Source organism: Monosiga brevicollis, genomic scaffold (genome assembly GCF_000002865.3).
Source record: "Monosiga brevicollis MX1 MONBRscaffold_6 genomic scaffold, whole genome shotgun sequence".
Taxonomy (NCBI): Eukaryota; class Choanoflagellata; order Craspedida; family Salpingoecidae; genus Monosiga; species Monosiga brevicollis.
In genome coordinates, this window is record NW_001865043.1 from 389,008 (window position 1) to 414,552 (window position 25,545).

Below are 25,545 nucleotides of genomic sequence, written 5' to 3' on the forward strand. Positions count from 1 at the left end.
ACACACACACACACACACACACACACACATACACACACACACACACACACACACACACACACACACACACACACACACACACACACACACACACACACACACACACACACACACACACACACACACACACACACACACACACACACACACACACACACACACACACAAGGAGTTTTTTCTTTGTTGATGTCAGCATTTTTTTTGCGTTGATCCAGATCAAGTGTATGGCTTGTAGATGGGACGTGTGACGCAAACCACAAACTGCAAACGGCAGCGGGTGGTGTATGAGAAGGGGGCGGGTCCTCGGGAAAGGTGTCGCAACACACACTTTGCGGTCTCCAGTGGCCTTTGGGGCCATCCTTTCTGGTCTCATCGACATGACGTCTGACCACATCTCAACGCGTTGCTGTTGTAGGTATAGCGGAGATGGCGCGGCTTGTCACGGTGCTTCTTTGGGCCGCTGTGGCAGCGGTCGGGTTGGTTCACGCGCAGCAGGTACCTGCGATTGACGTCGAGGATGGACATCTTGTGTTGACTGCACAGGCCGTCGAGGTGGACAATGGCAGCGTACGCTTCTCGCTGGTTGACGACCACGCGCAGCTGGCGCAGGCCGTCGCCGATGTTGCAGTCCTTCAAAGCCGTCCAGACCCCGAGGTCGGCGATGCCCTCACCATGCCGCAAGTGCAAGCTGCTATCAATACCTCCCTGGAACCATACAGCACCAACGCTGCCACACAGTCGTGGGTGCAGTCCACTCTGGGTGCCTATGCCTCGACGGCCCGCCTGAACAATACCGTGGACGCAGCCCTTCAAGCGGCTCAAAGTGACACCCAGGCCTGGGTAGACAACCGGTTGCTGTCTTATGCTCAGACTACAGCCGTCGCCGCCACTATCAACGCCTCCTTGCAAGACTTTTGGGCCGCTACCGAGCCTAGCGTGCAGGCTTCCATTGCCAGCAGCCTTGCCCCCTATACCCCGACGACTGAGCTGAACGACAAGCTCGCCGCAATTCACGACGACGTGGCGCCGCTAATCAACGCGACCCAGGCGGAGAATATCGCAGCTGCTGCCATTCAAGCATATGACAACGAGCCCAAACCTGTTCGCCTTCTTGCCAGCTCGGGCGCCTGCGATGCCAGCCGCGAGGGCGAACTGGGCATTTCCGGGAATGGATTGGTGAGCGTCTGCCTGAGTGAGACGTGGGAGCCCGTTAGCATGCCGGCGGATGAGTATCCCTCTTGCCGTGCCATCAAAGATGCCTTGTCCACGGCTGTGGATGGCTACTATACGGTGGTGCGCGGTGGCTCGGCACGACAAGTGTACTGTGATATGACTACCGAGGGTAAGTGGCTGTCGGCCCCTCCATTTCAGACTCTCCTTTCGCACAAACGCACACTTCACGCGCCAATGAATTTTGCTAGGTGGTGGTTGGGAGTGGGTTGCCACCAAAGTGACACCAGCGTTTGACGCCATTGGATCCCGAAAAGGAAGCCCGCCCAGCTTGGTTGCCGACGCTGCGGGCCAGTTACCTTCGGACTTTCCTTGGACACAGGTCAGCGAAATCCAAACGCTTGGGCACTGCGCGACTGTTTGTCTTGGCTGAGGAACCTCGTTCAGCACTCACACGCATCACCACGGTGGCACATGCTGGGCATGGACATGTGATTGCGATATCAGGTTCTCTTCCGATTTCAGTCACCGGCACTGGCTAACATCTACACCGTCTACAATCGCGGCGCCAACTCTGGCTTCGACACCTTTCTACAGGGGAGCTTTCAACGCAATCGCATCGTCGACACGGGCGGCTTTTATCGCGTGGTCAACGGCACCCGCTTTCCAGCGACTGGTACCGCGGTCGTCCAACGGCTTCACTATTACACGAATAATGGCGTCTCGGAGTGGCATGGTGGCTCGAACGTTTGGCTCGACCTCTGGCGTTCATCGCCTTCTCTCACCGATAAGCAATACCTTTACAGCGATGACCCTGCAGCCGTTGGGACCAAGTGCATTGCTGGATATTGCTACCTGAATGAACCCGTGTGGTACATGATGCGCGAAGCACCGGCCAATACCGTTCAGTCTTCTTGGCCGCGTCGCCACTGGTCGTCTTGCGCACAGCTAAAAACGTTTGCATCCACGGCAGCACAGCATGACGGCCTGTACGCTATCGAGATCGAAGGTCACATCAAGACGGTGTATTGTGATATGACGACAGCTGGGGGCGGCTGGTACGTGCTCGTGCGCATGGCCCGTTGCTTGCTTCCGCCTGGACTGGCCTTTCGCGCCTGTCGGCTCACCCTATCTTCCCTGGCTTTGCCTCTGATTGGCGACATTGTGGTGACATAGGACCGTCTTTGCGACCAAAGTGACACCGACGTTTGGGGCATTTAGCAACTTTTCGACTGGTCTTCATCTGTCTTCAGCGACGGCCAGTGATAGTGCGGGACACATTCCCTCGCAAGCGCAGTTCAACCAAGTCTTATTTCGCTTTGCAGACAGCAGTGACTATGTTGTTTACACGCGGACGAAGCGCGACAGCACTCTGGACACTTTCTTTCGCGGCACGACCTTGAGTCTCGCCGGCGATGATCAGGGCAGTTGGTATCGAGTGGTTGGCAATTCACGTACGCCGACAACTGGCGCCATGGCAGCCACTGGTACCCTCTCGGCGAGCAATGGCGGCTTGTCCGAGGCCGAATCTGGTGACTATCGCTGGGTCAACATGGCTGTCGTGGCGGGAAGTGGCGCACGTGCCGTGTCCGTGGACAACATTACGGCTGCCAACACCAAGTGCATCGGTGGTGAGTCACGCAGCTGGTCGCGGCTGGTGGCGTCTGGGCCTCTGCTTGGTTGCGAGCTCAATTTGTCTGACTTGTTGTAACTTTGCACGTGCATGGGTGGGCTGGCGTGTTGATGACATGGGTTGGGCTCTTGATGCGATGTAGGTGTGTGCCGCAGAGATGGCGTCATTCTTGTTGCGTATCGTGACGCGGCCAGTGCCAGCATCGGCGAGCCCGTGGACAGCATATGGCAGTCTTGCTCAGAAGTGCGCTTGGCGGAGAAGGTCGAGACCTCGGGATTGTATCCCATCAGTACCAATGGTCGCACCATCCAGACGGCTTATTGCGACATGACGGTGCAGGGTGCGTCGGTCCTTTCCATTGCATTTTTGGTTGGCGTTAACGTTGGGGCTTGACGCTCGATGGTTCTCGAATGTAAGGGCTTCTCATACTTTGATCGTGTGCTGTGGCGATGAAATGTTTGGCATTGGTGTATCTAGGCGGTGGATGGACCTTGTTTGCCACCAAGGTCTCCACCAACTTTTTGTTCACGGTCGGGCTCAACGATCCGTCCAGTCTGAGTTCGCCGGATCGCAACATGGCCGGTTCAATCCCTGACACCAGCATGTACAATGAGATTCTTTTCCGCTTTGCGGGCATCGACAACTACTACGTCGTCTATCAGCGTACCCAGTTGACGCCGTTTGATCGCTTCCTGTACGGCGAGGACATTGGTACATCTCCAGATGTTTATGGCTTTTATCGCGTGGGCAATGGTGTGCGCTACCCATCGTCCGGCGTGACCACTTTCCCAACCATGCATCTGTATCAAACCAGCGGTATTTCTGAACAACACGATGGTGGCTCGGATCTTTGGGTCAACATGTGGAGTGGCCGCGATGCCTCAGACAACTACCTGTCATCGGACACGGCTGCGGCAGAGGGCACCAAGTGCCTGGCTGGCGTGTGCCGTCAGGATGATCCAATCATGCTGATGTTTCGCACCAACCTGGATGCTGAGCAGGTGTTGCATGCCGATCAATGGCCCATGTATCCTCGTTATTCGAGCTGCTGGGAAATTTTGCAGCAGACGGGTGCTTCCCAAGATGGCATGTACATGATCATGCGCCAGGGTGTGGGTATGATGACCTACTGTGACATGACCACGGAGGGAGGAGGCTGGTGAGTCGTGATTGAACAGGGCTGGTGCACCCGGCACATGGAGAAGGGAGAAAGGAGGATAGATGGCGGCTATGTTTGTGCTGACAGTGTGCTGGTGATGTTGTTGTAGGACGTTGTTTGCCACCAAGGTCTCCCCCACTTTCAGCCCCATTATTACGGAGAAGGCACCTGCTCCACCGGTGCAGCTTGCAACAGACATGGCGGGCAACGTTCCACGCGGTACTGGCTATCGTCAAGTGCTCTTCCGCTTTGCTACGGTGACTGACGTGTACACGGTATACTCGCGCCGTGAATCTGACACGACCGGTTTTAGCGACTTTCTCATGGGTGCGGACAAAAGTGGAAGTGGCGTGAGTGTTCAGGATTTTCATACCGTGCGCTATGGCTCTCGCTACCCCCGGGAAGGGCCCGCATCGGCAGCCTCGGCACTCCCTCTCTTCTGGGGCCCCAGCGGCATCACAGAGCACTTTTCCGACGGGACTGATGCTGTGATCGGGCTCTGGGCGTCATTGGATTCTAGCAACAACTACCAGTACTCGGACAGTGCTGACGCCATTGGGCGCAAGTGTGTGGCTTCGGTTTGCCTCTTGAACGAGCCTGTTTTGTTTTTGTATCGTTAGCCACGGTGCTGCTCTTCGTTCTGCTCCACTTCTTGGATCAGGTTTCCCAGCATTTGTTGTGCTTCTCAATGTTATAGACGTGTGTCTCGACTAACATAATAATTTTGCGAGCATACGTTCACAACGAATGAATGACATCAACAAGATGTTTGAGAGACATATACAAGGACATGTATTGTAATTCTGATTGGGGGACCTGACCTGTTGATGTTTTCTGGGGCTACATCCGGATGTAGTACCTTGTGACTTTTCATATCTTCTTGATTTGTCGTAGTGTGGGTGGTGTGTTGTAAGGTTCTGTCTGTCCTTTGCCTCGGTATGAGTGAGAAATGGCTTTACATGTTCAATTGCTTTTCTTCTTGAAAGCAAGAGCAGAGCGCCGCACCAACCCAACGCCCAGATCGTAGAGATGGAGCGCCCGTGGTGCATCGCCGCCGTCATGTGCTCGGGTCGGCGAGACCGAGAGCTAGAGCCAGCGTGGTAAAGTTGGGCCAGATCTAGGGCTAGAGCTACAGCTAATTTACATGGTTACAGCAGCTCTGCCAAGGACAGCTTTCACGGGACTGGATAAACGCGTATAGTCGGTCGGTCCGCTTGAGACGCCGTGCAAAGAAACGCAAACGATATTTCTTTGTTCAATGCAAGTAAAGGTCGGGCGCCAGCACAACTTATCGGGCTGCCTCTAACCGGCGAACAGCTGCTTGAACTTGGCGTGTATGCGGGTGTGCCTCCCCCAGCGTTGCCAAAAAAATCTGCAACGCCTTGCCGTAGTACTCGAGCGCCTGCTCGTACTGGCCCTGGTTGTCGTAGACAAAGGCCATGTTGTTGTAGGAACTGGCCGTGCCCGGGTGTGCCTCGCCCAGCGTCGCCAATTGGGTGGTCAACGCCTTGCCATAGTACTCGAGCGCCTGCTCGTACTGGCCCCGCTTGGAGTAGACACCGGCCATGTTGTTGTAGGTGGTGGCCGTGTCTGGGTGCGCCTCACCCAGCGCCGCCAATTGGATACTCAACGCCTTACCGTAGTACTCGAGCGCCTGCTCGTGCTGGCCCTGGTTGTCGTAGACAAGGGCCATGTTGTTGTAGGTAGTGGCCGTGACCGGGTGCGCCTCGCCCAGCGTCGCCAAAAAGATCTGCAACGCCTTGCCGTAGTACTCGAGCGCCTGCTCGTACTGGCCCTGGTTGTCGTAGACACTGGCTATACTAGTTGTAGGTGATGGCCGTGTCCGGGTGCGCCTCCCTCAGCGTCGCCAATCGGATCTTCAACGCCTTACCGTAGTACTCGAGCGCCTGCTCGTACTGGCCCTGGTTGTCGTAGACAAGGGCCATGTTGTTGTACGTACTGGCCCGTGCGGGTGCGCCTCGCCCAGCGTTGCCAAAAAGATCTGCAACGCCTTGCCGTAGTACTCGAGCGCCTGCTCGTTCTGGCCCTGGTTGTCGTAGACACTGGCTATACTGCTAGGTGATGGCCGTGTCCGGGTGCGCCTCCCTCAGCGTCGCCAATCGAATCTTCAACGCCTTGCCGTAGTACTCGAGCGCCTGCTCGTATTGGCCCTGCTTGTCGTAGACACTGGCCATGTTGTTGTACGTACTGGCCGTGTGCGGGTGCTCCTCCCCCAGCGTTGCCAATCGGATCTTCAACGCCTTGCCGTAGTACTCGAGCGCCTGTCGTACTGGCCCTGGCTGTCATAGACAACGGCCATGTTGTTGTACGTACTGGCCGTGTCCGGGTGTGTCTCCCCAGCGTCGTCAATCGGATCTGCAACGCCTTGCCGTAGTACTTGAGCGCCTGCTCGTACTGGCCCTGGTTATCGTAGACAAGGGCCATGTTGTTGTACGTACTGGCCGTGCCCGGGTGCACCTCGCCAACCGTCGCCAACCTGATCTTCAACGCCTTGCCGTAGTACTCGAGTGCCTGCTCGCACTGGCCCTGGTTGTCGTAGACAAGGGCCATGTTGTTAAAAGTGGTGGCCGTGTCTGGGTGCGCCTCACCCAGTGTCGCCGATTGGATCTTTAACGCCTTGCCGTAGTACTCGAGTGCCTGCTCGTACTCGCCAAAGTCCCTCAAAACCCTTCCAACCTGCATGCAAAAGTCTGCAAACCCCGCCTCCTCGCCGTCCTCCACCTCTCGCGCTCTGGCCGCCACAAGCGCCTGCTCCAGGCACCACGCCCGCAGCTGAGCCTTGATTTGGGCGTTCAGCTCCGAAAAGCCCACCGTCGCCTCCACCGTCTTGAAGATCATGGCCCGATCGCTGGCCTTGAACGCCTCGGCCTTTTGCGCCTGCACCCGCACCAGCATGTCCATCACCTCGTCGCCGTCCTGTGCCAAAGCGCCCACAAACCCGTCGACCTCGGCCTCGGGCAGCCGAATGTCCAGCTGCACCTGCCCGTTCAAGGCGTTCATCATCTCAAACAGGCACCAGGCCCGCGTCATCGGCACGGGGTCACGCCAAGGGGTCATGACCAGTAACACCCGGCCAATCTGCTTGATGTTCTCCTGAAACGTCTTGCACCACCTGCCACACCCAACGCCCCGTCAGTAATCACGGCCAGCCCGCAAACAGACAAGCATCGAGAGACGTACCACTCGTAGGGGAGGTCGGCAGCAACGTGTTGGTTGTTGGGCACGAGGTCGAGCCAGTAGTAGGCGCCCGGTGCCTCCGTGCGCTCGTGGTACAGCACCGTGGCCAGGGTCGTGGCAAAGCTGTACTTCCAGGCATGAGAGACGAACACGGTGGCTGCCGCCAGGTGGGGCCGCTGTGCAGGGTCTTCGAGAAGCAGGTCGACCCAGGCGCAGGCACGGGCCTTGGTGAGCGGCATGACGTAGCGAGAGCAAATGTCCGAGGTGGTGAGCTCGTCAAACTCGCCATCAAACTGCTGGCGGAGTTGGGTCTCGAGTCCTCGGAGAAAGGCAGCGCTCACCCCAAGCAGGGCGCGCTCCGAGCCTGGGATGGGGATAGGGGTTTAACGGCCATCAGTTGGTGGGGGGGCAGGGGCGGGTGTGGAGAGAGAGAGAGAGAGAGAGAGAGAGAGAGAGAGACAGAGACAGAGAGAGAGAGAGAGACAGAGAGAGAGAGAGAGAGAGACAGAGACAGAGATAGAGACGGGGCCCACCTTGGGCGGATCGCCTCTTGTCCGGCTCTGATAGCAGCCCATGACGGAAGAGACCACAAAGTGGGCGTGTCCCACGGCGAAAAACACGGCCGACACTTGTAAGCGAGCAAGCACAGTCAGCGCCAGTCTGAATGTCACAAGGCATGACGCATGACGTCAAAGGGTATAGTGCAAGATTGTTTTTCTGACGAAAGCACAACCATGTACGACGACTGCCATAAAAGTCTGACATTATCATTTCGTTAAAAAAATACATCCTGTAAAATTAAAAAATGAAATTAAGGAGAGCGATCAAGAGATCTCATTTTTTTTTTTTTGTTGTGAGCACGTGAAAAGTTGGAAATCGAGGGGCGGGGCAGAGGAGCTTGATAAGGGCAACGATTGCAGCGAAAGCACGGGCAGCCGTGTGTCGAATCAGTTTGTGGCCCAATGGAAAGGACTGAAGCCGGTAGTGTCTCAGAGGCACTCATCATGTCCGGATCTCGACATTCAGAAAGCCATGCCGCCATGTTTCGGCGCGCCCCCGTGGTCATTCTTGTCCTGACTTTGGTCGTTGGGGTGACGCTGGTGCTGGACTTTTCAATCTCACGTGGTCTCAAGCATGACACTGGTGGCCTGGTGTACGTTCCTGTGTGTGTGAATTGACTGAAATGCACGAGCACGGGCACGGGCACGGGCACGGGCATGCGTACTTGCAGCGTCCACTGTCAGCCTCGATCTTTTGCTCACCGACCTGCTGTTCACAGCTGGCCGTACATCTCTGACACGGGCCGGGACAATCCCGAACACATCATCTTTGCAATCGGTACGGCGCGGCAGGACTTCATCTTTAATCTAGCCGAATCTTGTGGATCCTAGTGTTGCTCATACGCGGGTGCACGCGTTTAGGCATGACGATTGCGGCGCTGCTTTACATGTACATTATGGTGGCCATCCGTGCGCTCTTGCTCAGCAACAAAGAAATGGCCGAGTCATCATGGCGATGGTACGTGCTTTAGCTGCGAGTCATTCCGTGAAAACCTAGACCGCGCATTTTCCGCGATTGCCTGCAGAGGATGCCGCCTGGCAATTTCCTGTTGAACCGCTTCATACAGGCTGACATGTGCTTCTCTCGTCATCCCAATCATTCTGCAACAGGCGCACAGCCGTGGTCATGGGCATGCAGCTGTTGGCTGGCGCGTGCCTGGCAACGTTAGCCATCTTCGACACGCGCGACTTTCCGACCACACATCTCATCTCGTATGTGTTTTCCCGTGTGGCGAGTTTGTTCTTAAATTTCCTCCCGACTTGTGCCAGCTGCATGATTCGTCGTCGCGTCGCAATGGGGCACGTTCAAACCGCAAGTGGGTTGGCATGTCACACACTCAATCGCATGTCATTGTAGAGCCATCCTATTTTTCGTTTTTGCTATCATTGGGCACACAATCTTGCTCTTTGCGTTCCGGCGGTTTGCTGCCCTCGGTAAGCAGGGGTGCAAGGCGGACGGCTGGAATCTATGAATGGACTACGGCACGCCTGGCCCAGAGAGCAAAAACGAAGCCATTCTTGCGATGCCAGGTGTTGTTCATGCTGACACGAGCGTCTCTCGATGGGTGTTGAACTGGGTGCAGAGGGAGGCTATACGGCCTCATTGCGCCTCAAGATGGTGATGTGCGCCGTCATCTGGATCCTCTTCATTATTTACATTCCCATCGGGCTCCCGCTGGCCAAATCGGAATACGTCGAGGTGGGATCGCACCAAATGTTTGCGTCTTGTTCTGGCAGCAAGGGCCCACCTCAAGCAATTCAAGCCAGCAGCCCGGCCAGCATCATCCACGTCGAGACATCTCATGGGCATGGCGCATGCGTCGAACACTAGGAAACCAAGCTGTATGATTACTCCATGGACAAGGGCACAAACCTGATGCGCAGCATTTCCCAGGTCAGTATCAAACCAACTTGGCGATGTTCAGATGGGGCGCAAATGGCACCCTTTCCTCACATCCGCTTCTCCTGTCGGACGCTTGTCTGCATGATCTGGGGTCTGGACGGTATCCGGCGACATTTGAGAAAGTTCTTTACCGTGGTATCGCTGATTGTGTACCTTGACACGTGGATCGGGGACTTTCGCCGCGCCGCAGTCGATCCCGTGGCAGCGTGATGGAGATCAAAGCTTGCCAAAGCGTGACAAGCTTGGCTGGAGGAAAGATAACATCTCAAAACGAATAACATCATCGCGTTGGCAGTTTGAGTCGTTGGCCAACTATTCCATGTGCACGAGTTGAACACATTCATCCTCCCCTGCTTCACACCCCAACGGCTGAACGGCTGATCAGTCCACAAACCTCTCACTCCTTTCGGTGCCAGATAGCTAGCCATTGCCGTTGCTGTTGGATCAGTTTTGCTATGATGAGTTGCAAATCTTGCATGTGTGTGTGTGTGTGTGTGTGTGTGTGTGTGACGTAAAGTTTTCCAAAAAAAAAGGAGGAGTTCGAAAACAAAGGATCAAAGGAGTGATTCAAGGTTGGCAGCAAAGAGTTTGCGGTTGGCAATGGCAGAGCAGGCGACAGATGGCCGTGGAAAAACCATGCTTGCTCGTCTGAACAATTCAAGTTGGCTGTACTGCCGAGCACTGCTCCATTCCCTTGCCTCTGCTTCTGCATGGATCCCCGCTGCCCTTGAACGTCCCCTCCCTAAAGTCCTTTTCGAGATGTCTCTCATGTTTTCTTTCCTTCCTTTTGTTGTTGTTACTTTATTGAAGACTATACAGATGTATTTGAAGAACAGGTAAGCCTGGTAAGGTAGAATAAAAAGGCACGTGAGAGGAGTTATTGTATAAAATATCAAGGTTTGTGCAGATATAACACGGCTGCTTGTTGTTGTTGTTGGATCGTGCGCATTTTCTTGTTTCAGGTCACTGGGATTTGGGCTTGGGCGCGAGATGGTGGCAGGCTGCTCAAATCCGGGGATCCGTGCCCCCTCTCCCACCCGCCTCCCCCTCCCGCCTCGATGCGGGTTTCATCTGTGTCGGGTTGCAATTCTTGCTCATCTCTGTCCCTATGTAAATGCCTGTGTTTGAATTTCGGCGCGTGTTTTGCTGCTGGTTAGAGAAACGACGATCATGTCGCCCTTGAAACTGTTGGTGGCGATTGCGGCCTGTGGCGCCGTCGCCGCGGCCTCCGACTGCAAGTGCGGGCCCTTTTCGTACGCCGATCCATCAGGCATCATCAACCCCACGGGTGTAAGCTCTTCTGCCGTGCTGCTCCTGCTGTTGTTCCTTGGAAGCCGTGCACGCGCAGCAGCACCGTCTTTGCCTCACAGCGCATGTATTCCGCAGTACTTGGTGGGTGTCGATTATCCCGGCAACGATATGGCCCCCTGCGGATCAAACGGATGCAAGATGGACAGCACGTCTGATCATTTGGATTGCGAGTCACTTTGCAATTCGACTAAGAATTGCAATGCCTATGTGTTTGACAACTGCTCCGACGGCCCCATTTGCTGGCTCAAGGTTTGATCGATCACACACGCGAGCGATCCCTTTCACCATTTGGTTCTCTGTGTGCTTGCTCCACCGCACGTCTCAACCTTTGGGTTTCATTATTATCGTTTTTCTTTTCTCAAGAGCTATGCAGATCCTCGCAACGGCAACCCCAACAAGTGCCGCAACTCGCGCATCCTGCAAGCCATTCCCACTGGTCCTTATTGTGCCATGACCTCAAAGTGGGCCGCTGATGGTGCGCTAAAAATTGTGCGCGCTTCCGCCGTTTTTGAGCTTTTCCGGGCGCAGTCGTGCCTCATGTGGTCGGGTTCTCTCGGGTTCTCTCGTGTGCACGCAGTTGACCCCGAAAACACCCTCCCTGCCTATCCTCGCCCTCAAATGGTGCGCGATGTGGAGTGGGCCAACCTCAACGGCATGTGGCAGTTTGAGGGTGCCAACAGCATCAGTGTACGTTCATTCGTTCTGATGAATCCCTCCCCGGGCTTGTGCCTTGCATGATTATGCTTGTGGGCCTTATTCTCGGCGCCGATCCCGTGCCATTGATCACACTGTTGCTGCTTACTGGATCCCCAGTCGGTACAAAACCCGCCGTTCGGACAAACTCTAAACAGCAGCATTCTTGTGCCGTTCCCGACCGAGTCCTGCCTGAGCGGCCAATGGAAAAACTACCAAAACATGTGGTACCGTCTTCTCTTCGAGGCACCAGCTATGCCTGACGGCGGCCGCCTGCTGCTTCATTTTGGCTCTGTGGACTGGATGACCGTGGCCTTTGTCAATGGCAAGCAGGTCGGCAACCACACTGGTGGTTATGACCCCTTTACCTTTGACATCACTGAGAGTGTCGGCAGCGGCAAAAGTGAGCTGCTCATCTTTGTCAACGACCCCAGCGATTACGGCCGTCAATGTTTTGGCAAGCAACGCATTAGGTCTGGACCGCCCCCTTCCCCCTCCCTTTGGCCATTCACGACTTGCTCTGTGATGTTTGCCTGTGCTTTCTGGCGCTCATATCCTCTGCTTGACCTCGTGCAGCGCCATCACATCGCCGGGTGGCGATACCTACACACCCAACAGTGGCATTTGGCAGACCGTCTGGCTTGAACCTGTCCCGGCCAATCACATTGATGTGCGTGTGCGCTTGTGCGGTTACTTTCTTCTTTGCTTCGGACGCCACTTCCCGCCGTGCGCGTCGTTGTGTTGTCGCGGCTTTCCTTCAGGGCTTTGACTTGCGCGCGACCTGGGATTTGGCTGCCTGCCAGGCTAGCACGGTTCTCATGCTGCTGTGCGCTTGACATTCGTGGCCTTCACCCTGATAGTCGTATAAGCTCACACCTTCCCTGACCGCCATCAACATCTCGGTGGCAACGACGAGCTCGACCAACGTGTCCATCGTCGTCTTCAACGAGTCTGGCGTCGTCACCAACGGTTCCTTCCCCTCGGGCCAGTGGACCAACCTGGAGATTCCCAGCCCGCGCTTGTGGTCGACCGAGGACCCGCACCTTTACAACTTTACCTTGACCATCCCTGGCGGTGATAGCGTGCAGGGCTATTTTGGTCTGCGTACCTTTACGTGCGTTTATGAAAATCATCACGTCCGCTTGGGGTTTTGTGACACCTATTTTGTGACCATGTCGTCGTGTTTTCTGTAGCCTTTGCTCGGATGCAAGCGGCACCACTCGTCCTTGCCTCAACAACAAGCCCATCTTCATGGCTGGCTGGCTTGATCAGTCTTACTGGCCCGATGGCATCTACACAGGTATGGATGTCTTGCACGTCTTCAATTTGTTTTCTCTTGTTGAATTGCTTTGAGACTCCTCACGTTGGCCCAAACCTGATTTGGCTTTGCAGCACCAACTGACGAGGCATTGAAGTTTGATGTGGCTGCCGTGCATACGTATGGCCTCAACATGATCCGTCTGCACCAGAAAACCAACCCGCAGCGGTGGTACCATTTTGCTGACCAGATGGGCATCATTGTCTTGCAGGCAAGTCCATGACGCCCTCGGATTTGAATGTTTTGTATGCGTGATGCATGTCTCTGTTTGCGTGGTTGATGGTCTCTGATTCTGAACCAATTTGGACTTCATGGTTTCTCAGGATATGGTGCAACACTACGGTGATGTCCATGGTACCACCCCGGACCCGAACCTGTACATGCAGGACCTCAAGGCCATGATCGATACTGTCTGGAACCACCCATCGGTGGTGCAGTACGAGGTTAGTTGGGAGCTGATTCCAAACCTTTCCAGTTTTGCTTTCCAAATCTCGACCAGCAGGTCCTTGCTCATCTTATTTTCATGCTTGCTCACTTTGCCCTTCAGGCTTTCAACGAAGGCGACATGGTCAGCCACTTTGACGCGCCTTCGGTTGTCAACTGGATCAAGGCCTATGATCCGTCACGTTTGGTGGACACCAACTCGGGTGGTCCAGCCAACAACTTGCGCGTGGGCGACGTGAACGACGTGCACAACTACCCCTATCCTCAGCATCCTGATGCCGACCACGGCCAGTATGGTAGGTAGCTCAAACCCCTGTTCTTCAAACGTCAAAGATTTTGCACGCAAGGTCCAACCTGGTCTACCGATTGTTTTGGTTTTGGACTGACCTGTCTTTGCTCCCACTCGAAATTTTCACCTCCTTTAGCCATGATCGGGGAGTTTGGCGGCGTGGGTGCCTTTGTGGATGGCAAAGAATGGTGGCCCAACAAGTGCGGCACCTATTTGCACGTGGATACGCCATCCGAAGAAGCTCAAACTTACATCAACATGACCCTCACCATGCTGCAAAACCAGCCCCTGTCGGCATCTGTTTACACTCAAATCGTTGATGTGGAGCTCGAGTGTGATGGCTTTTTGAACTACGACCGCAGTAGCAAGTTTTCCGATGAGGATGTGCAGGCCGTTGCCAAAGCTAACGCAGCCCTCATCAAGAAGCTCTGAACTTCTTGAGCATGCTCGAGGGACGCCAATTGACGGTGCCTTGATAATTGGGGATAACAACTTGAGACGCATCAATTGCCATCTTAACTCTCTTTTGACGATGTATCACAAGGGACGCCACCAAAGATGGGTTTGAGCCATATCAGATAACGGGCACAAACACAAAATGGGGATCATCAGGATCCTGAAGTTCCTGCGCATGTTCGATTCGTTGTCCTGAGCGCTTAACCTGGCGTCAGCATAAGACAGAGGGAATGAGAATGGCCGCATATTTTGTGTTCCAACTGACACAGCAGAAAGTGCAATGGCTGGGCTTACCCGGTGAAAGAGCATGCCGCTGACGTGGCCATGAGCTGGCAACAGCTCGTTGGTTTCGTCATCCATGTAGTAGAGCTGGGACAATAAACATGAAAATGCGTGAGAAAAGGCTGTCCACCACCAACGGCCAAGACATTGGCACGAGGCCATGGGAACATACATCCGCGGCTGGGCCGTTGGTGCCGGGCATCTCCAGGCCATCACCGGCGTGGTCCCACGCCATGTCAAACAATGGGTTGGCGCGATCCACCTGAGATGCACCCAAGAAGCTTGTGCGTGAGCAAGCATGTTACGTGCCACAAGCAAGACCAGGGCCAACCAGGCAGGCAGGCATGTTCACATACGTTTTCAAAAAAGGCGTTGCCATGAGCCAAATCCGGCGGCAATTGAACTGCAATGGTACAAAATGAGCGCGCGTGCATTCAACTGGAAGGCAGACATTTTCTTTTAACATTGTGGCAATGGGTGCACACGCAGACCTGAAGTGTCGCTGTGTTGTGATGGCAGTCGGCCATGCGGAACGGCAAGGTGGGTGCTGGAGAATTCACGCGAGCTTTCGCGAGACCAAGCCGGCACTTGATGATGACCCTATAGCAGATGCAGAATGTGAATGGCCTGCCAGTGTATGCAGCCAAGTGGGAGCAGATTGTCATTGCAAAGTCGCTCGGCAGCTTACGCCACGAAGGTCTTGGGCAGACTTTTTAATGCTGCGGCCCAGCGTGTTGTTTCCCATGTGTGTCCGCAGGCCTGCCATGCGCGGCGCACTTTGCGCTGTCGCAGCATCAACCTCGTACACATTCTGCAGAGAGGCCACGGGCAAATGAACAGAGCATTACAGGTGCAAGGTCAGGTGAAGTGGAGGGAAGTGGAAACTCAACAAGTCCATCAAATTTTATTTCGCACCTTGTTCAAGAGCTGCTCGGGAATGGGTGACTCTGAGAGGTCAGCCAATTCTGAGCCTCCGTGATGAATCGCCGTCATGGTGGTCGAATTGGAGTGAGTGGAGTGAGCTGAGCGCAGACTGCGACCATGCCCGTGCTGAGACACCAGACTTTGCTTTGAGTGTGCTGATGGTGGGGAGCACACGAGAGAACATGTCAGCAACGGCAAACTTTCAGCTGTGAGAATGGCCAGCTCGCGCAAAAACCCGGCGACTGACCTCGCGACATGGCCTGCGCCTGCATCAGACTTGGGTGTACATTGGTCGAGCTATGCGACATGATAAACTGCGATGGTCGCGGCACCAGCTATCGCGCGAGTACCCAGCGTGACCGCAGGCTTTTGAGGCCGAGGCCAGACCAGAAATCAGGGACCTTGATGCCTTGCAACTCCAAACGAACCTTGGGCTTGGACCCTGAGCGCGAACTCGCTTGGCTGAGGCGGTGGTCACCAGCATCCTGGAAATCTGTGCAGTACATACAGTCGGCATTTGTTGTTGCTCAGGTGCCGAGCGCTGCTCGCGTGTGTGCCGGAATTCCAACACGGCATACCTTCTGCTTGAATACCTCGCTCCTGAAAGCCGCGCAGCTCCTCCTGCCACACCCATTGATATAGATTTGGTGAGTATAGGCGGCAGAAACAAGGATACTCGGTGCTCGGAAAACTGTGAGACATGTGCCCGGACTCACGCTCAAAGCCGACAGCAGATCTTCAAAGTCCGGTCGTGAGCTAGGGCCCATGTGCCAGCAGCTGCGCATGATGCGGTAACTAGACATGCCCGTGCCCCAAGCCGATCGAGTGAGCTTGAAGCCACGCTGCCGAGCACGGATGAAAGGTGAATTGCAATAACCAAGTGTCTGGCTGGTGCATACATTGAAGCTGGGCATTCCTTGGGGCGGTGCATAATGTGGCCTCGAGGTACCTATGCAAACATGACAGGGTTTGCCGTTATGAAAAGCGCGGCCAGATGGGGATGCAGAGGCTTGCTTCTGGTTTTCACCGGGCAAACATACCTGGTGACATACGTCACCGTTGGAGAGATCTGCATAGGGCTTGCTTGCAAAGGTCATGCATTCAAACAACAGCACGCCAAACGACCAGACTGCCCAGGCGCGTCGTGAGTAATGATCAGACACCGGTGCTATCTATTGCTGGTCGGTTGCGTGGCCCCGCCGCCAAAAGCAAATAAAACCAGATCAGGACCATCCTACCGTCAGATTTGTTACTAAACCGCGCTTCGGTCAGCACCTGAGGCGCCATCCAGCGCACGTTCAGGATGTTCTGTCCATTTTGCATGTCCATGGGGCTTTGGTTCACCATGGTCGAAGCGTCAAAGCCGCTGATTTTGGCAGTCATATTTTCATGAACCAGACAGTTTCTACGAGGCGATGGTGTTTTGCGTGGATTAGTGGGCCATCATCTAGGTCATTGGCAGGCGCAGTGCACGAGCAGCAAACCTGGCGCAGAGATCCCGGTGCACAAACTCTTGATTTGCCAAGTAGGCCATGCCACGAGCAACATCTGCTGCCATCTTGATGCGGTCCAGAAGGTTCAGGTGGGGCGAATCTTGGCCTAAAAACGCAACGCGCCAGGTTTCTTATCTAGCGAGGAGAGAGCGAGCCGTCGTGACGGGAAACGAGGCGATGGCCATACCTTGACTGGGCCGAGCGTTACGAAGCACGTGCTGAAGCGAGCCGCGTGAGCAAAACTCGGTGACAACCATGAGGGTCTCCGAGTCCCAGCAGAGACCAAGGAAACGCAGCACCTAAAGGGGCCGAGAAGAGAATGCCGTGACAGTAGCAAAGAGGAATGTTGCTTGTTAAGCTTTGCGCAAGTTGTTCTTGTATGGGGTGCGTGGATGTGTGTGTGTGTACGTGCGCTTCATGTCATCCTTTTGGCAGAGCAACACGGCACTCACATTCATGTGATGCGGTACGGCGTAGGCCCGCATGATTCGGGCTGCAATAACAAAGTTGGAGTACTCGGGTGAGCCAGGGGGCATGGAGCAAGCCTTGACGGCCACCTGATGGTTTGGCGAGTACCGGAACGTGGGCAGCTGTGAGAACTGCAATGCAAGTGCTGGAGACGGGAGTTCCTACGCGTGGTGGAAGCCGTGCATCACCTCGGCATTGTCAAATTCTCGGATGTGGTGCCCAGTTGCCTGGTAGATAAAACCGAAATGCCCGCGGCCCAGTTCAGGGCCAAGAAAAAGCTACGAGAAATGATGTGCATATGTGAGTGTTGATACTGTGGTCGTGATGCAGAGGAAAAATCGGTGTTTCCATCAGGATGCTACAAGATGATGACCCTAACCCTAACCCTAACGCTAAAGCTTTCACGCACCTGCTTGGAGCTGAGACACCAATCATCAAATTCGGTAATGAGCTCTTGTCGGACACGCTTGGAGCTACGTGGGCCCCCAAACAGATCTGCATGGCTTTTCTTGGACAAAGCTTTCAGACCGATGGCAGTTTCTCGGCCTGATTCATGCCCCGTTTTTATCGCAAAGCGTGCAGGGGATTACACGGGATGAGATGTAGAGTTACGCAGTAGCAGCAGTGTACGTTCGGGGACATCAAGCAAGGACGGGGGCGAGGTTGTTACCGGAGTAAGATTGTTCTCGGTTGAGAAGCCAAGCCGAAATGGCAATACAAGCCAGAAGTAGCACCGCTAACGGCCATTCCCATGCGATGAGTGGGAAAGGCCTTTGGGAGGGGGTGAAATTGGGAGAAAGACGCAAATTCGCGTCATGTGTGGTGGCGTACCTGCAGCACCCACAAAGGCAACGCCAGCCTCGCTCGCAAACCAGTTGCAGGCTTTGCGAAACGATTCCAGTTCTGGATGACTGGCTTTGACTGAGGGAAAAAACAAAAGAGGCGAGCAAGGAAAACACCGTCATGAATGGGTGTACATTAAAGGACATGCCATGTAGAAAAGGGCCAGTCTTGCTGGATCAAACCGCGTACGTTCAATGTATTGGATCTTGAACTGGGGGCTCGTGGAGCCACTCTGACCCGTGTAGAAGGAGCGATAGTTGCCCGAGCGCTCGGCAGCATCGTCTCCATCGCCTGCAGCGAACAGATGGGGGCCCATGATAATGAGCAGCACAAAAGCTAGAGGACGAGAAAATACAACTTCAGTCTGAGATGCCCACCAAGCAAGATTAAGATCGAATCGCCAGGGTTCCAGTTGTCTTGCTTGAGAAAGGCCCGCAAAGCGCTACCAAAGCGTGATTGATAATGTGATTCGTCATGAGGTGAACGCTTTGGCACCTGGTCCATGACAACACGGACCGCGTGGGGCTGGCAAGTGGCCGTGTAAACTGACCGACGCAGAGATGGGGTGGCGTAGGTCTGGACCTCGAGCGAGCCGAAATCTGAGGGCTTCCAGTAGACCTCGGTGCCTGGCAAGATTTCTTTGACATCGGCAGAAGGCATCAGTTGCATCTCCAATTGACAGCGAGATTGAAAGATGGCCGATCGGATGGGAAGCGGGTATGTGTGCTTCCAAGGTGCGCGACAAACCGCGTGCGGTGAGGTCTCGGTCGGCGGTGGTCAGGACGGTGCTCGCGTTGGCGGTGGCAAAGGCAATACGGATGGAGCAGTTGCCAAGGCTGCCCGTGTTGGCTGGGGCAGCCAGCTCAAACGCTGCATGTGAGATGATGGCCTGACGGCTCAGATCAAAGGTGTTGAACCTGGTACGGCAAGGAGTTTTAGACCGGAGTGAGAGTCGTCGCTGTTGGGGCAAGGCGCATGAGTTTACTCACCGAAAGGCGGCAAGGGTGGCAAAGGTGTTGAGGGCGTTGTTGGGGACGGTGGCAATGAGGGGGGAGCCTGCAATGGTATCGTTGGTTTCCGTGCTCACAGCTGGACTTTGCAGGATCAGCGTGCGCTTGCCTGAGTCGCACCACGGTAGCAAAAATTGTCAATTGGGGGGTCGGTCGCTATGAGTGAAGAGAGTTTCGCCGTCCTTGGCAGCTCTGACGCACCTGCTCGACTAGGAACGACAATGAAGGCCACCACGAAACTCAGAAGCAGTGCATTAGAGGCGCGCATCTCTCTGGTTGGAGATGGCGGCGTGATTCGTCGCGATGTTGTCCTTGATGTACGCTCAGCCAGCTCGCTGAATTCTCACACACTCGGAAAAAAAAAACAAGGCAAAAAAAGTGCAGAAGCGCGAACACCCTTTGTACCACGCTTATCGCCCACCCACTTTCCCTGCCTGTGGACATTCAAAGCCACCAAACCTGAGCGTGGAAGCAGGCGGGCCGGGCCGAGGGGGGAGGTTTGCACGGAACAGCGCGCATTCCTCTCTCTCTCTCTCTCTCTCGTCCGGATGTCCGCCACTTCTCGATTGCGCCATTCTTACGTCACAAAAATGATGACATTCCATCGGATGTGAGAAATGCTCGCGTAAGCAGTGAGAATACCGAAATATGCGGTGCGGTGAGCAGCACGCGCGCTGCAACTGCGAGCGTCACCTCAGCGTCATTTGGTGTGGCATAACCCGGTTAAAGTTGTCGACCTCAGTCAGTTTACTTTGCCGAGGTCAGTGAACTTGCCACACACACACACACAAACACGGAGCACACAGACGCAGTGGGAAAAGGGCAGCGTGCCATCAATCAGCCCTTGGAGGTGAGGCTGGGTGGGGCTGGCTTTGCTTTGAGCAGATGCTGCTACCGCGTCTCGTGATGGGTTGATCGGGTTTGCCAAGTCAATCCAGTCGTCCCATTTCGTTTGGTGTGTCAGTGGAGCAAACCCATCGGGCAGTGACAACAAACGGGCAGGCAGCCGCTCTGAGCGTTGTACAGCCTTCTGGCACAACGTCCGACCGCGTCTTGCTCTGCTGTCACGCAATCGGGGCATGACACTCTTTGTGGAGCATCAGTCATCTGCCCAGACATCTTTTGACCACGAGCACCTGACTGACGTGGCTCTTGCAATTGACTTGCCACGGCCAACAACCCGTTTCACCTCTTTCGGGCACTTTCTTTTTCAGCTTGTTGCACGTGACTTGGCTCACACACTCCCTGTTTCGCGTCAATCGTGCAGAGCATTTCCCTGCACATTCTACAAGCGACAAGATGCTGTCTTTTGACTCCGCCTTTGGCTACGTTGGCCTCGTTGCCATCGAGCACCTCATCGTGTGCCTCTACTTTAGCTTCCGTGTCGGCGGTGCCCGCAAGAAATGGAAAATTGGCGTATGAGTCCGCCCCCTGATCACATGCCGCTTGGCCTGCTTATGCTTGCCACGCTTACGATATCCTGACTCTGCCTTGTTTCTTGTACCCCTGCCACCTCGTAGTACCCCACCATGTATGCCCGTCCCGGTGATGGCAAGTGCACCACCAAGAAGGGTCAGTATCGGCCTGGCCTCGATCATGCGCACCAAATTCATATCTGATGCGGTGCAGCTCATCGTGAATGTTTTGCACACAGACGCCGACCTCTTCAACTGCGTTCAGCGCGCACACCAGAACCTGCTTGAGAACACCCCTACCTTTTTGACCCTTCTTTTCCTCGCGGCCATCAAGTACCCCCTTTACACCGCCATCGGTGCGTCATAATACCAATAAGGACCGCCCGGGTTTGCTTTGAAGCGTGTTTCCTCTGCCATGCCCAGCGCAAACATGTCCACTCTTTCTCATCTTTTCGATTTTTTTTTTTTTTTATGTATGTGTATGGCTGGTATCTAGGTGGTCAAGTTTACGTGGCCTCGCGCTTTTTCTATGCTCTGGGCTACTGCACAGGCGACCCGGAAAAGCGCCACCGCGGTTCTTTTGGCTACATTGGCCTCATTGCCATGTTGGGCATGGCCATTCACTCATGCTACAGCATCATCACGGCCTAAAGATCTCTCTCCCATGCTGGTGGACCGTCTAATTGCAGTCTTGCTATCCACTCACCTAGATTCATCTCATAAATACCACGGCAAATGTTTGCAAATCCGTCGAGGCACCCACTTGCATGGCACACGTCTAGAAATGTACATTCTTTGTACATGCAATTACACATCTAAGGGCTGGGTAGACCGAAGCAGGCACAGCCTGCCAAGAAACAAACAAAAAAACAGTTCACACCATCATGGTCCAGCCGTACACAATAATCACATGAAGAGCTTTAATCCTTAAGAACTGAGCAGTACGTGCTCAAGCGCCTCAAGCTGTCCGGGGTTGCGATGATAGAGCTTCACGAGGGATGTGTCTTCCCAGGCCTCGTCTCCACCCATGGCATCTGTGTTGCTATCGGCTTGTGCGCCTGGCGTCATGGTGACACAAAGCACCACACCATCCAAGTCCAAATCTTGAACATATTCCGAGGACAGGTATACATCTTCAACGACATGGCGAGGCAAAACAATCAACGTGCGCAGGCGCGTCACCGCCGCTTGGCCCACGGCCACGCACTCCTCCCAGACCTCTAGAAAGTGGAGTTCCGAGGGAGTGACGGCTACGAGAGCCTCGCCCAGCGCACGCATCACGCCAACCGAATGTTCCTCCTCGGCCGCTCCGTAGGTTTCCACCAGGTCCGAGTCGTCGTGTAGCACGACGCGCTCTCGTGCCACCACCACAAAGCGCTGGACAAGTACAGCATCCGAGGGCAGCTCATCATCGGCACCGGCTCGCCGCGCCAGCGTTGCCGCAGCCGTACGAGCCGATGTCGCGGCTGTGCGATCCAAACCACGGCACAGCTTGCCAAAGGTGTCCATGGCTTGACCCAAGGCCTGGCGCTGGGTTGGTGCAGCTGTCAAACGCAGCAGTTCACCACAACACCAACGATAGAAACTTATTCGCTGCAAGGGTAGAAGATGCAGGCGCCAGAATGACAACGCCGTGGGGGCGTGCTGACTATATTTGGCGCGGCACAGAAAGCTACGCAAAAGGGCACTGCGTTCCATGGCGGCACCAAACCGATGCAGACCATTCTCAACATTTCGCAAAAGCGTTTGCAGGGTCGGGCGCAAGGTTTCCGCCAGCTCGAGGAGCGCCTGCGCCAGTCGATCAAGCGCGCCCAGCGTGCCGCTGGCATCTTCGTTCTCCTCTGCTATGGCCAATTCGTCCATCCCTGCCAACAGATCGTTGAAAAAGGCTTCGTGCACCTCGATCAGCTGCAGCCAGTCCCAGAACATGGCCACAAATTCTTCGAGCGTCAAAAACTCTTGCTCCTCCTGTAATGCGCGCGGTAGAGCACGCAGGGGTGGGCGATCACCTCCCTCATGCCGCTGCAGCGTCCGTAGGGCACGGTCAATGACGTTGTGCGTGAGACCTCGGTCGCGAAGCACCACCACGAGCGGTTGAATGTTGAGCCATTGATGCAAATCCAAGAGGTCGAGATAGTCTTGCTCGGCACGCGTCAAGACGCGCCAGGCAACGGCGGGTGAGGTCACGGGAAAGCCCAGAGCATAGTCAATAACGCTTTCGGGCTGCAACTGAAACGAGCGTCGCTCCAGGGTCAGCGCCTCCACTGCTGCCTCGGTGTCCACGTCTCCTTGTATAAGGAGATCAATGCGGTCGGCATAGGTTAGGCTGGCCAGGCCAGCGGCATCGCCAGCCTGATGCTTGCTCAGTAACGGGGCCTCAACCCAGCGCACCATCTCCTCGTCCAACTCATCCATGGCCGTTTCTAGATCGAGATCTAGATCTTCCTGGACCTCGATGAGGCGTTGCAAGCGTGGTATGAGCCGGCTCATGCCCTTAAGCTTGGCCTGTGCGTTGGTTCGTGCTTCATCATGCTCTGCTGCCAGGCGCTCAAGAATTCGCGCCTCCTTCCGTGCCTCATCACCGGCCTTGTCCTCAATAGCCAGAGCATGACGCTTCTCGGCCATGGCCGTTTCCAGCAATCGAATGAGTTCGGCCCAGGATTCAACGCTCAAGTCGTTGTCGTGCCGCAGCAGCTGAAGCCAGTTTAAAACGGGCCGAAGCTGCTCCTCAAGTGCAAGCCAGCGATTCCAGCCTACAATGTGGGTGATGATTCGGCACCAGTGGTGGTCAATAATCGCATCTCCATGTAGGTCCAGCTGCGACTGCAGCCAGCGACGGCCAGCCACGACCAGTTCATGCAGCAGTCCGGCCGAGCGTCGCCAGGTGGCCAGCGGCGTGGGCAGGAAGAAGCGTCGCCCCTCTGGAGAGATGCCACCCAGCAAACGAGCATCAAAGGCCAGGTCTGCCGGGTGAGCTATAACGTCATTGGATACGGTGACCGTGCGACCCAAGATCAAGCGCAGCTGATTGACCAGTTCGAGTCCCGCCTCTAAGAGGAGATATGAGCAGATGAGCCGACACGCGGTTGCACAGCGTGTACCAGAACAAAAGGGAGTGAGATACGCGACAGGCATACTAGCGCCGGAGATGCTGGACATGACGACCCACGGGTTGGAGGCGACCAGCACAGTCATACCGGCATATAGTAAACGTGGTGCAAATAGGTGAAGCACTCCCTTGTCGGGGCGAAGACATGCGGCCAGGCCAGACAAGAAGCTTTGGATGCGCTCTTCTTCTAGGTTGAGGTGGGTCAGGCATAAATCTTCACATGGCACGGTGGGTGAGCTGGGCGGTGGGGGAGTACTGCCTCGCAAATGCGGCCTGACACGGAAGGCATGTACCTGGGGCGATCCGCAGTTGGCCTGGGGAGGCATGCGCCACGAGGCCCAACCCGTCAAGAAGGCGATCTGCAGCTAGATTGGTGATGCGTTGCAAAAGGGTGCTCGAATCCACCTCTGTTCAAAGGCACCCAGAGGCGGTGATGAGCGGCATCGGCTCAAAAGGTGGCAGACGCTTGTTCGGTATGGCCTGGGGTTGCGTCACTTGCAGTCCTGCTCTGCCCAAGCGCGACTGGGGAATTTGCACACACCTTCGAATCGATAGAACACGGGAGTGCCCATTACGGCGTCTTGCAAGAGTTCGGCTGCCACCATTTCAGAGCTAATCAGGACCACGTCTGCTGCCCCACTTTCAGACGCATGCTGTTGGCCTACGGGAGTCTGTGGCCCAGAGGTGAGACGTCGACGTTACGATCGGAGCGGCGCGTATGCGTTTGCAAGGAGGTACCTCGAGCTTGACGGCGGTTTCGGCGGCAGCCAAGACTTTTTGTGTGGCAGTTTGATATTGGCCCAAGAGACCATTGAGGAGCTCGTTCTGCTGGCGCTTGAGCTCGCGCTGCTCTGCGGCAAAGGCCAGCTCGCGCTGGTGTTCTTCAATGCCATGAAGCTGATCTTGAACCTGCGCAGCAAAAGCCTTGGCCTCGACGCCATGCAAGGCCTCGGTTTGATCCAAGACCGATTGATTGGGCAGCTCGCCCTGTCGAACCCGGTGGTAGGACTGCAATCGTCGAGCCGTGTTCTGCACAAACACCAGATCCTCTGGGGGCTGATGAAAAAGCAGATCCACCCAAAACTGTTGGCGTGTGTGATCGTCCTGATGTGACAGCCATTGGCCCAGCTCCATGCCATTCACTGCCATCATGCCCCACTTCACAGACGGGCACAACCCTGTTCAGTTGAGCACACAAACATGCACACGCACAAGAGCGCGCGCGCGTCCCCCTCTCCCCTCGTAGCCCAGGCCAGGGGCCACACACCAACAAGGAAGAAAGGGAGAGAGAAAAAGTCGTCTGACCCTCTGAAATTTTAAATTTCGCAGAGAGAGAGGGAGAGCTTGAGGAACTTCAGAAAGCTTCAGAGAGAGCTTCAGAGAGAGAGCTTAAAGAGAGAGAGCTTGAGAGAGAGAGAGCTTGAGAGAGAGGGAGAGAGAGCTTGAGAGAGAGAGAGAGCTTGAGAGAGAGAGAGCTTGAGAGAGAGAGCTTGAGAGAGAGAGAGAGAGCTTGAGAGAGAGAGAGAGAGAGCTTGAGAGAGAGCGAGAGCTTGAGAGAGAGAGCTTGAGAGAGAGAGCGTGAGTGTGTGTGTTTATTCATGAGAGAGACAAAAAGAGCATCACTAACGATGACAAACAGAAGCATCCCATGTAGCAGCAGCAGTCGTAGTGGGAGCAGCAACAAGACAGAGGGCGCAGAGGAGGGGGTGCGAGGGGGTGCGAGGGGGTATGAAGGGGAGCGGAAGATTGCGGGGGCTTTGGGGAGCAAGGGTGGGGATCTAATGAAAGCTATGGAATAAATGCACAGTTCTGGCTGGTTCATTTTGCAGCTGGAGCTGGGGTTCGCGGTGAGGTAGTCCACAAGTTC

At 55.2% G+C, this 25,545-nt stretch overlaps 7 protein-coding genes across 7 annotated transcripts; 4 read left to right on the top strand and 3 right to left on the bottom strand.

The window, feature by feature from the left end:
* Positions 1 to 426: 426 nt before the first annotated feature.
* MONBRDRAFT_24183 (uncharacterized protein) lies at positions 427 to 4,582 on the top strand (the record flags this gene model as incomplete). Its single annotated transcript, XM_001744423.1, has 7 exons — positions 427 to 1,342; positions 1,422 to 1,552; positions 1,678 to 2,228; positions 2,347 to 2,801; positions 2,946 to 3,143; positions 3,281 to 3,962; positions 4,072 to 4,582. 7 exons carry the CDS (start codon positions 427 to 429, stop codon positions 4,580 to 4,582), a joined length of 3,444 nt encoding a protein of 1,147 aa, XP_001744475.1.
* Positions 4,583 to 5,250: 668 nt separating this feature from the next.
* Positions 5,251 to 6,665, bottom strand: MONBRDRAFT_15986 (uncharacterized protein; the record flags this gene model as incomplete). Its single annotated transcript, XM_001744612.1, has 2 exons — positions 5,251 to 5,773; positions 6,277 to 6,665. 2 exons carry the CDS (start codon positions 6,663 to 6,665, stop codon positions 5,251 to 5,253), a joined length of 912 nt encoding a protein of 303 aa, XP_001744664.1.
* Positions 6,666 to 8,200: 1,535 nt separating this feature from the next.
* MONBRDRAFT_24185 (uncharacterized protein) lies at positions 8,201 to 10,275 on the top strand (the record flags this gene model as incomplete). Its single annotated transcript, XM_001744424.1, has 8 exons — positions 8,201 to 8,313; positions 8,440 to 8,498; positions 8,552 to 8,678; positions 8,831 to 8,932; positions 9,078 to 9,154; positions 9,304 to 9,419; positions 9,552 to 9,614; positions 10,048 to 10,275. 8 exons carry the CDS (start codon positions 8,201 to 8,203, stop codon positions 10,273 to 10,275), a joined length of 885 nt encoding a protein of 294 aa, XP_001744476.1.
* Positions 10,276 to 10,793: 518 nt separating this feature from the next.
* Positions 10,794 to 14,110, top strand: MONBRDRAFT_24186 (uncharacterized protein; the record flags this gene model as incomplete). The annotated part of the gene is made up of 12 exons (XM_001744425.1): positions 10,794 to 10,913; positions 11,010 to 11,183; positions 11,298 to 11,409; positions 11,512 to 11,621; positions 11,748 to 12,100; positions 12,204 to 12,297; positions 12,488 to 12,741; positions 12,821 to 12,927; positions 13,020 to 13,147; positions 13,269 to 13,388; positions 13,493 to 13,685; positions 13,815 to 14,110. The coding sequence occupies 12 exons, from the start codon at positions 10,794 to 10,796 to the stop codon at positions 14,108 to 14,110; spliced, it is 2,061 nt and encodes a 686-aa protein (XP_001744477.1).
* A 1,203-nt stretch (positions 14,111 to 15,313) lies between these two features.
* Positions 15,314 to 19,422, bottom strand: MONBRDRAFT_24187 (uncharacterized protein; the record flags this gene model as incomplete). Its single annotated transcript, XM_001744613.1, has 18 exons — positions 15,314 to 15,495; positions 15,588 to 15,675; positions 15,769 to 15,833; positions 15,919 to 15,961; positions 16,057 to 16,182; positions 16,381 to 16,469; positions 16,579 to 16,745; positions 16,825 to 16,939; positions 17,021 to 17,132; positions 17,286 to 17,390; positions 17,711 to 17,847; positions 18,133 to 18,222; positions 18,334 to 18,435; positions 18,522 to 18,586; positions 18,695 to 18,770; positions 18,892 to 19,061; positions 19,134 to 19,263; positions 19,356 to 19,422. 18 exons carry the CDS (start codon positions 19,420 to 19,422, stop codon positions 15,314 to 15,316), a joined length of 1,929 nt encoding a protein of 642 aa, XP_001744665.1.
* Positions 19,423 to 20,453: 1,031 nt separating this feature from the next.
* MONBRDRAFT_31833 (uncharacterized protein) lies at positions 20,454 to 21,269 on the top strand (the record flags this gene model as incomplete). Its single annotated transcript, XM_001744426.1, has 4 exons — positions 20,454 to 20,570; positions 20,675 to 20,726; positions 20,809 to 20,925; positions 21,066 to 21,269. The coding sequence occupies 4 exons, from the start codon at positions 20,454 to 20,456 to the stop codon at positions 21,218 to 21,220; spliced, it is 441 nt and encodes a 146-aa protein (XP_001744478.1). The 3' UTR covers positions 21,221 to 21,269.
* A 227-nt stretch (positions 21,270 to 21,496) lies between these two features.
* Positions 21,497 to 24,827, bottom strand: MONBRDRAFT_7019 (uncharacterized protein; the record flags this gene model as incomplete). Its single annotated transcript, XM_001744614.1, has 2 exons — positions 21,497 to 23,992; positions 24,417 to 24,827. The coding sequence occupies 2 exons, from the start codon at positions 24,825 to 24,827 to the stop codon at positions 21,497 to 21,499; spliced, it is 2,907 nt and encodes a 968-aa protein (XP_001744666.1).
* Positions 24,828 to 25,545: the final 718 nt, after the last annotated feature.